General features: G+C 39.6%; 1 protein-coding gene across 6 annotated transcripts in view; it reads left to right on the plus strand.

Moving 5' to 3' along the window:
* Positions 1-15589, plus strand: part of NCKAP5 (NCK associated protein 5) — a 702047-nt gene that overhangs the window by 585208 nt on the left and 101250 nt on the right. For 4 of the 6 annotated variants that reach the window (XM_090045889.1, XM_090045887.1, XM_090045883.1 and 1 more), the window contains 2 exons: positions 11607-11711; positions 14821-15012. In XM_090045889.1, coding sequence (XP_089902015.1) covers positions 11607-11711; positions 14821-15012 — 297 coding nt within the window. The remainder of the gene's footprint in view (positions 1-11606; positions 11712-14820; positions 15013-15589) is intronic. The other 2 variants (XM_090045888.1, XM_090045884.1) reach the window with 2 other exon arrangements.

Below are 15589 nucleotides of genomic sequence, written 5' to 3' on the forward strand. Positions count from 1 at the left end.
TAATTATTTGGTTAATAGTTTTTAATAAATCTGTCTTGTGATCCCTTGATAGCTCATCGTTTCTTGAGTATTTGATATGTAGAAGTGGCCTAGTTTCTTTTTCCCTAGTTATTAAAACAGGACCCTGAAAAAATAACTTGGAGAAAGGTTGAGTCTCTCAGGGAGATGTAGGGAGCACTTTACAGAGAGCAGCCCAACCCTCATGTAACATTTTCCTGTTCTTCTTACAAAGGAGAGAGGGCTTTGTGGGTTGGTTTGTTCGTTCTTCTTTTAGCTGCTTGTTTATATGGACCTAGATGATTCCTGTGCAAGGTGGGAAAAGTCAGATAGGTGTATTGACTATGCAGCAGATTTTACATTAACTGTTCTTGTCTCACAAACAGAAAAGTGTGTTCTGTGGCTTTACCATCTACACCAATTGGAACCAATCCTTGCAAGGGGGCTGGTAGCCATTCAGGCTCTCACTGGCCCCTCATGCCAAACAGCTCCTATGAGGCTATAGTAAAATGAGAACCAGTAGGCATATCTACATGTGCTATTAATGAGAAGCAATAAACTCCAGAGTTTAATGCCTCCGAGTTTATTTCTCCCAGGCATGCTGTTCGAATGTGTGTCCCAGACAGCAGCACGTTAAGCCAGTTTGGAGCAGCCCCAGCTGGCAGGGGGCTCCAGGGATCAGCCTGCCAGCCTGGGGCTTCACTGCCCCCCATCCCCTCCCCAGCTGAATGTTCTGCAGTGGGGCTGGCTGGGGCATGAGAGTGCTCCACTGTGGGGCTAGCCAGCAGACAGCCCCCACACTGAAGCACCCTCATGCCCCAGCCAGCCAGCTCCATATCCACACATGCACTGCTGTTAAGTAAAAAAACTCCACAGCAGGATAGTACTTGTATTTATTTGACCTTGTACTTGTACTTAGAAGTACTATCCTCCTGCTGTGGAGTAAATTGGTTTACTTCAGCCTAATTGCCCTATATGTGTAAACACCGAGGCATTTACTGTGGAGCAAATTAGCCAACTCTGCAGTAAACATGTCATGTAGAAACACCCAGTGTTGTATAAAGTTTGGTTCCACAGATTAATTTTCCCCGATATGGGCCTTTGGCCCTGCCTTCATATTGGCTTACACTAAAAATCTTTGTTCCATATTCTAATACATGTTCAACATCTCCAGGCACGGGAACTTCCCCTGCTGCTCTGCGTATCTTCTGGCCTCTCCCTACTCTTTGCCTTTCGCTGCTTTGACTGGATGATCATGCAGTTTGAAAATGCTTGGTTTACCTTTCTCACTGTCCCAGTCTCTCCCTCCTCCTAATGTCCTCTACCCAAAGCACAAAGTGGTTTTATATTGGAGCAGTTGAGCTAGTGCTTTTGGCATGAATGTGCTTTTCTACTTGTAAATGTGATTATCTGCAAATGAACTGAAGCGCCTTCATTAATCTGAACAAAGCCAAATGCTTTTCCAGTTCCTGGAAAAGAGAAGTTAAAAATGGGCCTTGTTTCCTTGACTCAGATTGAGTCAGATTTAGGAAGCAAATTATTGAACACTTTTTTTTTTTCACTATTTATTGCTATTCATAACACCACCTTGAGAAAAGTATATTTCTGTTTTGCAGATGGAAAACTACAAAAAGTTAAGAAATTTGCTCATCTCTTTACCTTTACACACAGTGTAAGTGTGTGCAGCTGCTGCACAGTAGATTAGGTTAATGGGCAGTTTTCTATTAAGCAGTTTACTTACCTGTAAATACAGATACTAGATTAACTGCACATTATCTACAGCGCAGTACCCTTTATTTTGACACTGACTGGGAACAAATTTTCTCCCAGTCAGCTATACCAGTGGGGGCCACAGGGGATGTGGGGGAGTTCTCTACCCCCAATTCCTGGTGCTACTCAGCTCCTGGCTCCTCACAGGAGCTGGGAGTGAAACAGCACTGGGACTGGGGACCTCTCTGCTTCCCCTCTCAGCTGAGAGCTGCTTGGGAGCTGTCCCACTTACGGGGCAGCTGCTGGTGAGCCCTTGGCTTGGTGGGGATTCCCTGGCAGGTCTGGCCAGCCCCCTGCTGGGCAGGGAAGTCCCACCCAGCCAGGGAATTGGTGGCAGCTATCCCATAAGTGGGATAGCTCTGGGTCAACCCCCTGCTGGGCAGAGAATCCCTGCTGGGCACTGGGCTTGCTGGCAGTTCTGTATCCCAATGTACATGCGACCGGGACAGCTCTGCTGGCTACAGCAGCAGCTGTCTCCTGGCATATGCACATCTGGACTCCTCCTGATACACACAGGGCCAGGAGTAGGTACCACTGCAGTTGGCAAAGCTCTCTTGGCCCCATGTGCATTAGGACTCCCCCCACCTCCCGTGTCCTCTGTTCAGCCCCCAGGCTAGCACTTTGGAGGAGCCTGGAGTTCCCCCTGGCTGCTGCAGGGGAGGAGAGCAGGGCAGGAGAAGCCCTATACTGGGCTGCTCCTGTTAGGAGCAGATTTGCTCCCAACAGGATGCAGGTTTGCTCCCAACACGGTGTAGACGTGCTCTCAGGGAAGGCTTACTGCACAGTACTGTATTGCCCAGTAAGCCTATATCGCTTTAATAGCACATGTAGATGTTCCCCCAGTGAAGCCACTGGAATGGAGCAGTGGTTTTGGTTCAGTAAAACATCCAAGAATTGGGATGCTTATTCAAGTCTCCAAAGCTGTGCTCTGATACTGCAAAAATGGACTGTTCTGTAACTTTTATATATGTGCATACATTTTCCAGAGCTGTGCCCTGGGCTGGAAATCTGCTGGGATCAGGTTTTCTCTTTGTATTTTGGGGTTTTCAGACCAGAACAACAACAAAAAGCTGAGGAGAGAAATGTTAACAAACAGCACAGAATTTTATTTCTAAAAATAGTCAAAAAGGTTCAGGGAGTCTTTGGTGCAAGATCTCAGCTGGTGTGAAACTTCATAGCTCCACTGAAGATTACAAAGCTGGCGACTTACTTTTACCTTCTAAGTCTTTTCAAACTAGTTGGTCCATCTGCCAGACAGCTGTATTAAGAAAAAAAAAGTATAGAATAAGATACTTTCTGTTCCTGATGATTTGAAATTAAATTATCATAGCAGAAAACATAGTGTTGTCTATTAACAAGAGAAGTTATAAAAGCCTGAATATTTTATGGAAAACCTTCTACTATTTTCCTACTTTATCTGACATTCCTATACCATTAAAAATATTCAAAGAAGTGCAAATCATTCAGGGAAAGGAGAATACAGCATGTTTAACATTAACCTTGACAAATTCATGCTGCTGCAGTGTAAGTAGATGAACCTTTCCTTGTCTAGCATACCTGCCCTGGAAAAACCACAGTGACAGAGGACAAGAAAGAGATTCTTACCTCCTTTGATTTCTTTTAACATAATAAATTAATGATTTTAACAAAATCCAAGCGAGAAGGAATCCCACTTGGGAAAACAGCTCATTGTCACCGAGTTTCCTAGCAAAGCAGTGCTTGCTGTCCTCTGTCATCATGTATTGATCTAAAATACTGTCCCTGAGCCTTGTCTCTCCTTTTCCTCCTACAGGCAAAAGGGTAGAGTTAGATAATAGTATTAATTTTCCAGACATCTGCACATGTTTTAATAGCCTTTAGAAGGCTTGAAATGGTTTCTGTTTGCCCACCACAGGGCTGAAATACCATTAAGACCTGGATTGTAGCAATACATAACCATCATAGCCTCATAGTTCAACCTGGCAATAAAAAAGCTAATTTATTTTATCGGAGATTTAAATTAATGTGATGAACTCCTCTCTCAATGACGGTAGCACCACTCTTACAAAAGTACCTTGCCTGTGCACATTTTTGTACAAGCATTTTTTGCAATACTGCAACAAACTCTTGTATAATTTTTGTTCTCGGCAGTATGCCTGTGTGTGCATGCACACATCTGTGCACACATGTGCTTCTTGTCATTCCAGAGACCTGAGTTTTTCTTCCTAGTGTTACAACTATGAACAATCTCTTAAGTCTTTGCTTTGTTTTCTTCTGTTACTCATAATGTAAGAGAGGATGAGGAGCTGGCCCAGGACATTTTCTGGCGCTTAACAGTTAACTCACCCCCACGCCTGGAATTGTAGAATGGGAGAGAATTGTAAGGGTTAGGCAAATTCAGTTTACATGATCTTTGCTTACTATGCATATATACATAATGATTAGTATATTTGTGAATAGTGGAGTAAGCAGCCTCTAGGTTCAAGACAGTTTTCATTTCCAGCTGTATGCTGGAGGAAAGCTTTAGCTTATCCCATTATAAAGTGATAAAGCAGCATTTGATAGCAGAAGCTTGTGTGATAAAATGATCATGGCAGCAGTGAGAAAGAATCTAATAAGGGAATTGATCTGCAGATTCCAATTCTGTAGGAGCCAACATCGATCAACATAAATGTCAATAACAAGATCGTATTGAGGTCTGCCTAATTCCTTTAGATGATTTTTGGTTCTAGTGACAGTCAGAAAGTGAATGTGAAAAGAAGTTTTTAAAGTATAAGAATTGCGAGGACAAAGGCCAAAACTATATTGTGCTCCAAGAGCTTTCACTGGCCATCCTGATGCTAACTTGAAAAAATTAGTGAATGGTGCACTATCAAATAACTTCTACATTATACAAAGCACTAAAACACTAACTTCTCTTGGATACCTTGGGACTGGGGTGCTCAACCTCTGGCCTGTGGCACAGTGTCAGTTGGCGCACGGGTCTGAAAACTGAGCAGTGGGGAAGCAGTGGCTCTGCTCCCGTGCTGCCAAATTTTTAGCCCTATGAGGACCCTGAGTCCTATGTGCTGGACCCAGTGCCCAATCCCAGCATGCAGGGGCAGGTGTGCAGTGGGTAGGAAGGGGCAGTGCCAGGCCTCTCTCAACATGTAGGGGGTGGGAGGGGTTACTACCATGCCAGTCCCAGCACTTGGGACAGGGAGTGGTTGGTACTTGGCCCCCAGGGCCAGATCCAGCCTGTAGACAGGCCCTGTGCCAGTCATCTGGCCTACAGGGCCAAAAGTTTGAGTACCACTGCGTTGGAATAATAAAAGACATGCCTGCCCTTTGGTGTGAGAGCGCAGAGATGTTATGAAGGCAGGTCATAAAAATGAATAGTATAGTTCTTTCTTATCACAAAAGTTTAAAGTATAAAAAGGGGGTAGGGGTTGGAATGAATCTGACCACCCTGAAATGTAATGGTAAAGTCTTTGCTATTGTGTACATAATCTAAAAAAAAATAAGGTGTCACAACATGCAGCATTTTGTGTTATACTCTTTGATGTCCCATACCTATGTGATGTTGGACTTTATACTATAAAGTGGGATGATCCTTTTCATTCATTCATTTTAGATCAATGGAAAGCTATTTATGAAAAGTATTTGCTGCTTTTCCTATTAAATGAATAAGCACAGAAAGTGAAGATAGCTATTTTAAGCAGGTTCATATTTTTAGAATGTATTTTGCTAATATACTTGAGCCTTCAGTGAGCAAGGTCAGGTAAATGCATTCATTTAATTCATTATTTACCTCTGAGTAGATTATTACCAGGTTATTGGTGCAAACTGTTGACTCTAAAATAATCATAATCCCTAGGGAATTTCACTTTACACATATTTTCCCAAGAAAACTTGGGAGTTCATTTTATCATTACTGCAGTACTTACAGACTCCTAATTTAGTGCTATGAAAATGAGAAGTAAGAGCTTGAAAACACTGATAAAGTTATAAACTGAAAACAAGCATCAGAGAGGATTACTTTGTATCTTTTAATGTAACTTTTATTTAAAGCAGTTTATAAAAATTAATAAAACTAGGCGGATTTGGAAGGGGAATAGTTTTAGGCTTATAGAAGCACTGGCAAGTGTTTTAAGAATATAGAGAGATTATGTTATTTGTGTTGCTACATCAAATACCTTCTTAATACCTCACAATTTACACTCTAGGACATTTATGACTTTCCGTTTCAACCTTTGCAGTTACTTTGGAATATTCCCCTTTTTTTTTTCTTTTTCCAAAATGGTTTGACTAGAACCAAGTGTAATGAGTCGGTAGAATCTAAAACAGACGTGAGACCTTTGTTTTATATTCTGTGCTGGATTTGCCTTGTTAACAGGATTTTCTGATGTAGTTGTAACTCCCTAATCTTCCATACAAATGTTTGTAATATCATATCCGTGTACTTTGTCTTGGATGTTGTCAGTTAAGTCTCAGTAAACTCGCCTGGAGGATTTGCCAGCAAGACTGACAAGCCACTGTTAATGCTAGTTTTGAATTTAAAGTTTGGCATCTTTTGTATCTCCTGACTTTCAATAATTTTTAGCAACTTCACCCTCCCAGGAAAGAAAATAAAAGAAATAAACTTGAACAGGGAAATGTTTTTTGCTAGATTAATAAAAAATCAAAAATAAATCCACTTGACTTGGTGAAATTTCTGGAATAGCTGGAAGCTGCCTTTTTATACACTGAAATGATTTGGCTTACTGAAATGTATTTTACAGTTAATCCTTTAATATGCCTTTAATGTCTAACTTTTCCCAATGTTAATACTGAGCAATATTGTAAGCTTCTAATTTTATTCTCTACATTTCAAACACTGATAAATAACTATCTCCAGCTTCTTGCTGATACCACCATGAGGCATCCCAGACCTTGGGGCTCACTTACTGTAGGTTAAAAAAAATTAGAAATAAAGCTATAGGAAACAATGATGCAAGTCTGCAGAGACAGTTTACAAAATCTGTCATTTAGGCTATAGGAAAAAAAATAAGTACTGTATGTCCTGGCATATAACTTGCCCCTTTCCCAACCTAAATCACCTGCCCGCCTCTCCAAATTGGGGTACAAGTCTTAAGCAAGGAAACTGATTTTCTGACTGGACTAAAAGCACCCTGAGCAGATTCTTGAACCAAAGTAGAGCTGCTTTTACATTATAATTCAGGTAGCTGAGGGAGTCGGTTGAATTAATGGCTCAGAGTTCTTCATTCCATGGTTGTTAATAACCAGTTCTTCTTTTGAACGATCTTGCTGTTCCACTAATTAGGCTAACCTTCCTTAGCGCAATTTTGTTGTCTGCTAGCTGCTCCTGGTCTCACTTTTATTTCACAGCCTTGGAGATTCATTAGCTCATTTTAGAATCATTGATCTACCCATAGAGACTAGTCTTCAGCAACAGCCAGGGTTTCAGCTTCAGTTCAGCAAGAAAGGTAGGCCGAATCAGGTGAAGATTAGTCTCCGTCCCTGCTCTGTGCAACCATAACTCTGGACAAATCTTTGTTCCTTCATTCTGCATGTCCAAAATACATTGCATAACATATTCTGGGCGCATGTTGATTGTGAAAAGATATGGCAGTACTTTTGAATGACTGACAGTGTCACAAGTATGCATCTACAAGTGTGCTTCAATGCACAGTAGCCCATTTGACTGGTCATTAAAGTGTTGTGTAAAAAGTGTGCAATTACGCTAATGCACAGTCAAATAGGCTACTTAAATAGGCACATTAAGCTTCACTTAAAAAACATGTGCTTTTCATACTACGCATTAGGGCAGCCTAACGTGCATTTTTTTAGTACCTCACATTGGAGGTACTAAAGTTAATGCGTATTAGGGAAAGTACATTAATACACATGTAGCTGAGTCCCACTAAATATCATGGGAGGTAACGAACAAGCTTTAATGGCATATTCAAGACTGAGATCACAAATATCACCATGTACCAGAATTAGTTGTGTGTAGTGTTAAAACCAACCATCAAGCCTTTTTTTTTTTTTTTTTGGATTTTGCATTTTACACTTCAGCATCAGTCCTCTGAGTCCTTGTAGTTCCGTGAGTTACAACTGTTAACATGTCCCAGCTGTGGGTAAGAGCAAAGATTTATTAATGGTTTTACTGGTCTGAAGATACTGCTATCCATACATATATAGTATGGGTTTAAATTTAGCAGTCACTGGCAAACATTAAATCATGTCAAGCAGCATAAGGATCCTATTCTAGTTTTAGCTTATGGTCTTTAATTCTGCACTTGCATACACTAGGAACTTCTGCTCAGATGTGGAAGGGAGACGTTACTCACTTGAGCAGCTGGCAGATTTACTACCTGTGAACTGTTCTCCCAGTTGGTGTAAGCAAATAACTTTTGGGGCTCCTATTGTGTAGTCTCTCTTTTTTCTTCCCTGTAGCCATTTTGCTCCTAAAACATAGAAACAAACCAGCTCTTCCCCCCCTTTCCCATCCCCTGCATAGACACACTGGATTTATTGCTTCAGATTTTCTTAGCCTCGAAGTGCTCTAGGAATAATCAGTATAAGGATATTTGAGGGCAAATGGATACCACTCTGGGCTGTGCTAACTTTTGTAAGATGACTCCATGTGGCTAGTACACTCCCCCGGTGTAGGCCAACCCTATTCCCATACAGGTATCCCTCAATCAAGACATCCCAGAAGCCCTCCATCAGGCACAGATTCCAAGGTGAATACTGTAATATCCTCCCGTTTCCCCTTATTATTATAGAGAAAAGAAGCGGGGGAGGGGAATGTTCATATTTTTACCAGATAGTTTGCTTTATTGCTCTGTGACTGCATTTGTTTAATTATCTAATCCAAAAGTACTTTTCTTGCTTTAGAGTTTGTAATGCAGGTAATTCTGCATTATACATCTGTTACAGTTGATTTGTCTGTGTACAGGGAAAAGGGGGGCGGGATATTTCCAGTATAATGATTTCTTAATAAGGCTATCCAATGCAGAAATGTTATGCTGTGCATCTTGAGAACACACTTTCCTGGCTTATTAGTCATTATTTTGTTTTGCTGATTTATGCTTATTATTTATTTATAGTTCTATAGATTAGTTGAGTTTAAGGTCAGAAAGGACCATTAGATCATCTAGCCTGACTTCTTGTGTATCACATGGATATACCTGCATTTATCTTAATAACTTATAACTCTTAACAATTTATCTTGTCAATAATGCTTTTAGGTTAAGGTATTTAAAGGTTTATTTCCTTCTTGAAGAGTTATTTTTCTCATGCCTACTTGATAGGCTAAAAAAACTGAGTGGGCTGGGTTTATAAGGATGTTGACAGCAACGGTTGACATTTCATGTGATAATGTTATAACAATTTGCCTTGTTCTCTATGTCACCTGTTGCCGTGTACGCTGCTAACTTGTACAATAACATTCTTTTGTTAAAAATAGTGTGAAGAGCCTTAAAAAAAAACTGAAGTAAGCTTTCAAGCTCTGTGATTTGGGAAGTAATATTGCTGGAATATTTTTCTAGGAAAATAAATGTTAAAGCATCTACTCAACTCACATGCCCCTAGTCTTCAGCTCTAGTATAGAAATTTTCTCTAAATTGTGGTGCAGGATTTTGGTTTCCTTGGAGAAGTCATCCTTTGGCAAAAAAAGACCAGCACAACACCTGCTCATAGAATCCAGTGACTTATCTGTCTGGAAGAAAATGGATATTATAGTGGCCAAACCACTGTAAGACCTTCAGATCAAGATTAACAGTTGTACTCACTTAAAACCTGTGAGCTTGGGAATGTTTATTTGCTAGTATTCAATTCTTGGGTGAACACCAGGTGGCAACTCCAATAGCAACATTTTAAATAATGCACACTAAACAGGTAGAGACCAGATAACAGGGATGTTAAGATGCTTACACTAGGTATAGTAAATATTTATAATGGAAAGCATATCGGATGCAGAGTGTTTATGGCATTCAAATCTACTCAACAGTATGTTAGAGGAAATATGATTATACAGTACATCGATCATGCAAACTGTTTCCCATAATCTTGCCTGAAACAGGATGGCATCAATTGAATGAAAGCATTGAAAGAAAACTCAATGAATATGTAGCTTGTGACAAATTACTCACGAATTAATAATTAGTGGTTTAAAATATTACTGAATTGCCTGAAATAGAAGTTTTCAATACCAGCTGTGAACAGCAAAGGCTTTCAGAATCTATTTGTCATTTTGTTCATTTTTTTAGTGGATGGCGTTCCAGGAGCACAGTCTGAACTAGCAGAGCATTAGGTACTAAAGCCCCATCCTGCCACTTGTTCTCCCTCCGACACAGCTCACCAGCACAACAAAAGAAATGATGGTTCCTATACATTTTGATTCCCCTACAGTTGTAGGCATGGGTGGATTTAGGATTCTGAAAATGGGGATGCAGATGATGTGGTGCCTCATCAACTATAACCCAACACACACTCTTCTCCAGGTAAAAAGAAACTAGGGCTGGTTTGATGGGGTTTAGTTAAAGTACCCCACAGCCATTTAAAACATGCAGGGACTTAATACACATGATGCTTCAGTGTTCAATTAGAACATGATGGAGCATGTGTATACGCACTCCGGACTCTTTACTAATGTGCTAGGGGCCTAAGGCTATATTAATCAGTTTAAGTTCAAAGTTAAAACGAGTATAACTACTGGAATGTGCTGTATCATGTATTGTATATTAAAAAACACAACAAAAATATTTAGACAAAAACACTCAAATGAAGCTGTTTCTTTAGTCTTATAGCCATTAGTATTAACTGTAAACTTTGGGTGGACCAAAAATCAGAGTGACTGCACCACTGCACCCCCTGGATCCACCGCTGGTTATAGAGTTTGGAGAAGCCAGTTAGAGGGTGGCAAGGATTTTACTATAAGGTCTCATCCGAAGACCACTGAAGTCAGTAGAAACCTTTTCATTTATTTCATCCGGCTGTGGATCACAGCCTTCATATCTATAATCCAATCAATTGGCTCACATGACTGATGGGACAGCAAATAGGATCCATTTGTTTGTTGAAGTCATTGGCCAAGAAAGAATGTTTATATAAATAATGAATTTTATTGTATTTGCAATTAAAAATAGGGCTTAATACACACAGAAAGCTTTGGTAATTAGGATACAGATTAATATGAGGGAAATGGCACCAGTTTAGCAGTCCTTCCAAGCAAAACTGAAATAAAGAACTGAGTATGTAATCGAACAGCATGTGAATATTAATGCACAAAATCCTCTGAGTCCCTTGCTCCCTGATGCAATTATTTTCCATTCACATTAATTGTTCCTAACAGATGACATTAATGGCTTTGAGTTAAAATGTGTGCAAGGGAGGGCTTCACAAGATCAATGCTGTTTAAAAATAGGGTCACTTTTACAATAATTCACTCAGGCTATAACAACTCCAAAATAAAACAAGGTTAATATGTTGATTGCTTTATAAATGTTAATTCCATAGTTCATTTTTTTATATTTTTTTATTCAAACCTGTCAGACTCTGAGGGTAGATATGGCTGCATTCATATTCATTTATCATTGTTCAACATGCAGTAGTGATAAGTTGTGAAACAATAACAAGGAGAAAAAGTGCAGTTTCCTGTAGATGAAAAATCAACTGTTCTTTCTTCTGTGGGTCTTGGTCTTGGTACATGGTGAAATGGCAACCTTTCTAAATAGGACAAATACTCTTTTACCACGGGGCTTGTTCTCCCTTGAAATTTAAGTGTGCCGTTTGGAGTTTTAAAAATGCTGATCTATTGCATATTCATCAAATGTTTATGCTTTGGTCATTCCCTTTCCCCCCTCATCCCCCAGAAACTTCATTCCCGCATCTTAGATCTCTCGTCTGGGGATTTGCTTTCAGAGGTAGAAAGGAACAGAAGTTTGATGCAATCACGAACTGCTGATGTTCAGATTCATGTGAGTGTTTGTGCTGTCTTTGAATCCCTCATTTGGAATATTCATTTCTGTCTGTAAAGTGTGATGTCATGGGTGAGCCATAAAGCTCATCCTTGAATTGCAGTGCTGTCGAGGCAGATAACAGTACTTTCCTTTCTCTTGTTCTCTAAAATTCAATATCATATCCTGAGTTGATGCAGAAAGCATCACTCTGAGCAAAAAAAAAACATAAATCTTGGCAATGTCCCCAAGATACCTTTTTGGGTATTGATTACATCTCAGAGTCTCTGAGAAATGGTCAAGGAGCTTTTTATTAAAGCCCGTGCACCATATTATTCATCCTCCTTTTATGATATATTATGTATGAACTTTTAAAAATTCATGGGCGCTGCATTTTTTTTTCAGATGGGGCTAGCTTTGTGCTTATTTGGCAAAAGTTTAACCAGCGTGGCTTTCATGTTTCATTGACAAAGAGGAAAAAGTAGCTTAAAAAACAGAAGTCACATAAAGATGGAAAGAAATAAGGGGAAAGAGAGCAAAACCTTGAGCCTTTCTCTGTCTTTGATCTTAAAGTATAAGAGTGTTGACAAAAATGCACTCTGCTTGATAATAATATGTATTTTAATGAAAAGCCATTCTTTCTCAGAGCTTCACAAAGATATTATCAGCCCCTCATACACTCTGTAATTTAGCCTTCAGGTTAGGTTTTTCTAAATGTGAAGTTTCGTCTCTGTAATTGTTTGATTCATTCAATTGTCTTTCCTTTTTACCAACAATTATGTATTTAAATTGTAATCTGGCATTCAGCTTTTGTACTCTGATTTCATTAAAGGTAATGGTTTAAAACTCATGTTTAAAAAAAAATTCAGATTATAGAATGTAAATTAATAAATTAATCTTCAGGTTAAATATATGAACTAAATGTAATCTTTAAGGCTGGCTAAAGAGAATCTAGAGAAGTCAGGCAAGTTGTAGAAGAAAATGTCAGTGTCCTTTAAAAAAACTGCTGCAATTTAGCAGATTTGGAGAACGTTCCACAATGCCTATATATTTTCCAGACTTTCTCATTTGGCATAAATAATAAGGATATTTATATGAACACAGATTTTTTTCCCCTAGATATCCATCTGCTACTCTTTCTCTGTAATTATAGGACTATCTCCTTCTTTTAGCATAAAGGGGAGAAAGAAATACCTCCCAGAGCAGCCAAAAATGGGAGCGCAAAGGGAGGGGTCTGCAACATGATGAGTTCTAACCTTCCCCGCTGGCTCCAGAATGCCTTCCATGCAAGTGCCACGTAGATTAGGTGGTACAGATTTGGTGACATTTCTAGCTTGGCATGTAGGGTGCAACCTCATGTGCTGTCTCTCAAACCAGCATGTTTCTCTAGCACCCCAGCTGAAACAGTTAGCAAAAGATAAATCTATTTTGCCTTGCATGGGGTAGACATGTCCTGTGCTGCTATTAGCCACTATGCCCTGAAGGGGGGAATGCAGACATAAACAATGACAGCATTTCCCAAGGGTGCCAGGGGTAAAATGAGATTTGTATCAACAAGGCAAAAGGACTCTGCCATAGACCCCTGAGCCTGAGATGTAGGATCTGTGCTCCCTTGTGGTCCACAAGACCTGAAAGTCCCTCCTCTCATACTTCTTGCTCCCTAGGAGCACATGCGCCAATAATTCCCGGAGGTAAATAAACCTTGCTGCTGCTACCAATGACTGATTTTTCCATTCATGGGTTTTGCCCATGACAGAGAATAATGGTTTGCCCTGTAGTTAGGTTTGTCAAAAACAGAGCATTATGATGTCAGGTGAGGAATGAACAGCAGTAGTGATGAACTCCTCAGCAATAAAAATCCTGTTCTCAGGCTCTTGGCTGAGTACAGCATCAGCCATGGTGGCTAAAAAATATGAACAAAAATCCAACCAGCCTGTTACAGATTAGAAGAAGAATAGTCTCTAAATGAAATGTTTTCCTAAGATTTCTATGAAACATTTACATGTTCATTGAACCTATCTGATAGTATTGCCAGCTATTCTTAGATTATATAACTTCGAGTTTCTTTATGTCCTATTGGGATATAAATGTGAAAACACCCATCTAAGCAAAACCATATTAGGCTATAAACAAGTGCAGAAATCAATAAATATTGCTTAAGGCTTGGCTGTAAGATTATTTTCTAGTTTTAATGAAATTCAATGGAAAAGTTTCTGAGAAAATAAAGTAGCATCACTCTTTTTGGTATTGTGGATAATTAAAAAAGTGTCTGATTTTCTATGGCAACTAGAGAATACCAGAACAGCATAACAAAGCAAGCACTTACCATTAAAGAAGGTCTAGAATTGTTAGGCATAGGAGTATTAGTTTGAAAACAAATTAAACACATCCTAGATAGTCCTCCAAAGGTTTAATATTTTACTTAAAGTGCTATCTGCTCTTCATTACTCCCTTCCTCAAAGCTGGCATTTAGTCACAGTCAGCTGAAATTGCATTTGGAGAGGGGCGATAACTACACTAGTACTAAAGGCAGCCATAAAGTGTCAATAAATTGCATAAGCAAGAGGCTTCAGCTGTCTGGGAGTGACACAAAGATGGATTGTCCTACATCAGAGACTTTCTTAGACAAAGCTTTGGACTAGATAGGAAACCAAAATTAGACTGTAATGGAGAGTTTCCATTCTCAGTGGACATTCTGGTTGGGACACTAAATTAATTTACCTTGTCCAGTTTGTAGAGCCTCATCTGTTACATTGTGGGACTATAATGCAGTTGTCAAGATGTACTTGTACTCTTATAACTTTGTTTGCTGTATGTTACTGAAACATGCTGCTGATATAAACGCCAACATTCAAATACACTCAAAACACCCTTATTGAAAAGCCAGCAGACTAGAGGAGCCAGAATAAAGAAAGAAAGAAAATGGAATGAATTCAGATGTGTTTCCATTTTAATATATTCAGAATGAGAGCTATTTATTTTACTTACACGTGTTCATTTTACATGTTCTTAATGGTGCAGTATGAAAATAATGAACTGCATGCTTGCATTTTGCCCTTCTAACTAAACCAGGGGAAAGTGGACATGATCTGTTCTCACCCATATGATACTTCTATCTCATCTGCTTTAGGAATGCCAGCAGAATGTGAAAGCCAGTATACCTGCCTTGAAATGTCAGAGTCAATTAAATATAACAGGGTCCAGCCGCCTTTATCCCCGGAGCAGCTGCAGTAGCAGTGAACTCTCCCTGTCAAGTGCTTGCAGTGAATATTCCAGCGGCTCCTCCTACACTTGGAATGATGGAAAGACGTGCAGCAAAAGGGTGAAGCAAATTGATTTCTTTCTTTTATTGACCCAAGTTTATCTGAAACAATACAAAACAAGATTAATTGAAGAGTTGATAATTTCTGAAATACATGCTTTTCTTCCCCTCCTTCCCGTCCCCCCTCACTTAATTTATCACAAAAGTTTAATGTTAGAGTTCAGCAGTGGCAAATGTGCGGATGTGAGAGGCAGGACTCCTTAGTTATTTAAGTTAAGGGGCATAAGAGCCTTACAGAATGCAACCTTATGCGCAGAAAGAGCATATGCATTTATACATGAAACCAATATCTGCCCCAATTTATACAAGTCCAGTGATTCATTTGGGCTGCTCAGATTTTCTAGGATAGCATGTGGTATCATCCTATGAGTAGACTGCTCTTTAAAATCCTCTGCTGGTAAGTGGGTTTTTGGGAAACATTGCCAATGGCTTGTGTTAGAGGAACCACAGACTGCTTTGCAATGTGCACCAGGCTGCAGTGAGACACCAAACCTGGGTATGTCAGACAATCTGGCCATGAATGACTCTGAGTAATAAATAATCCTCTCATCCCTAGAGGCTGGTACTTCTAAATATG

This window comes from Crocodylus siamensis, chromosome 4 (genome assembly GCF_052110815.1).
Source record: "Crocodylus siamensis isolate JL-2025a chromosome 4, ASM5211081v1, whole genome shotgun sequence".
NCBI lineage: Eukaryota > Metazoa > Chordata > Crocodylia > Crocodylidae > Crocodylus > Crocodylus siamensis.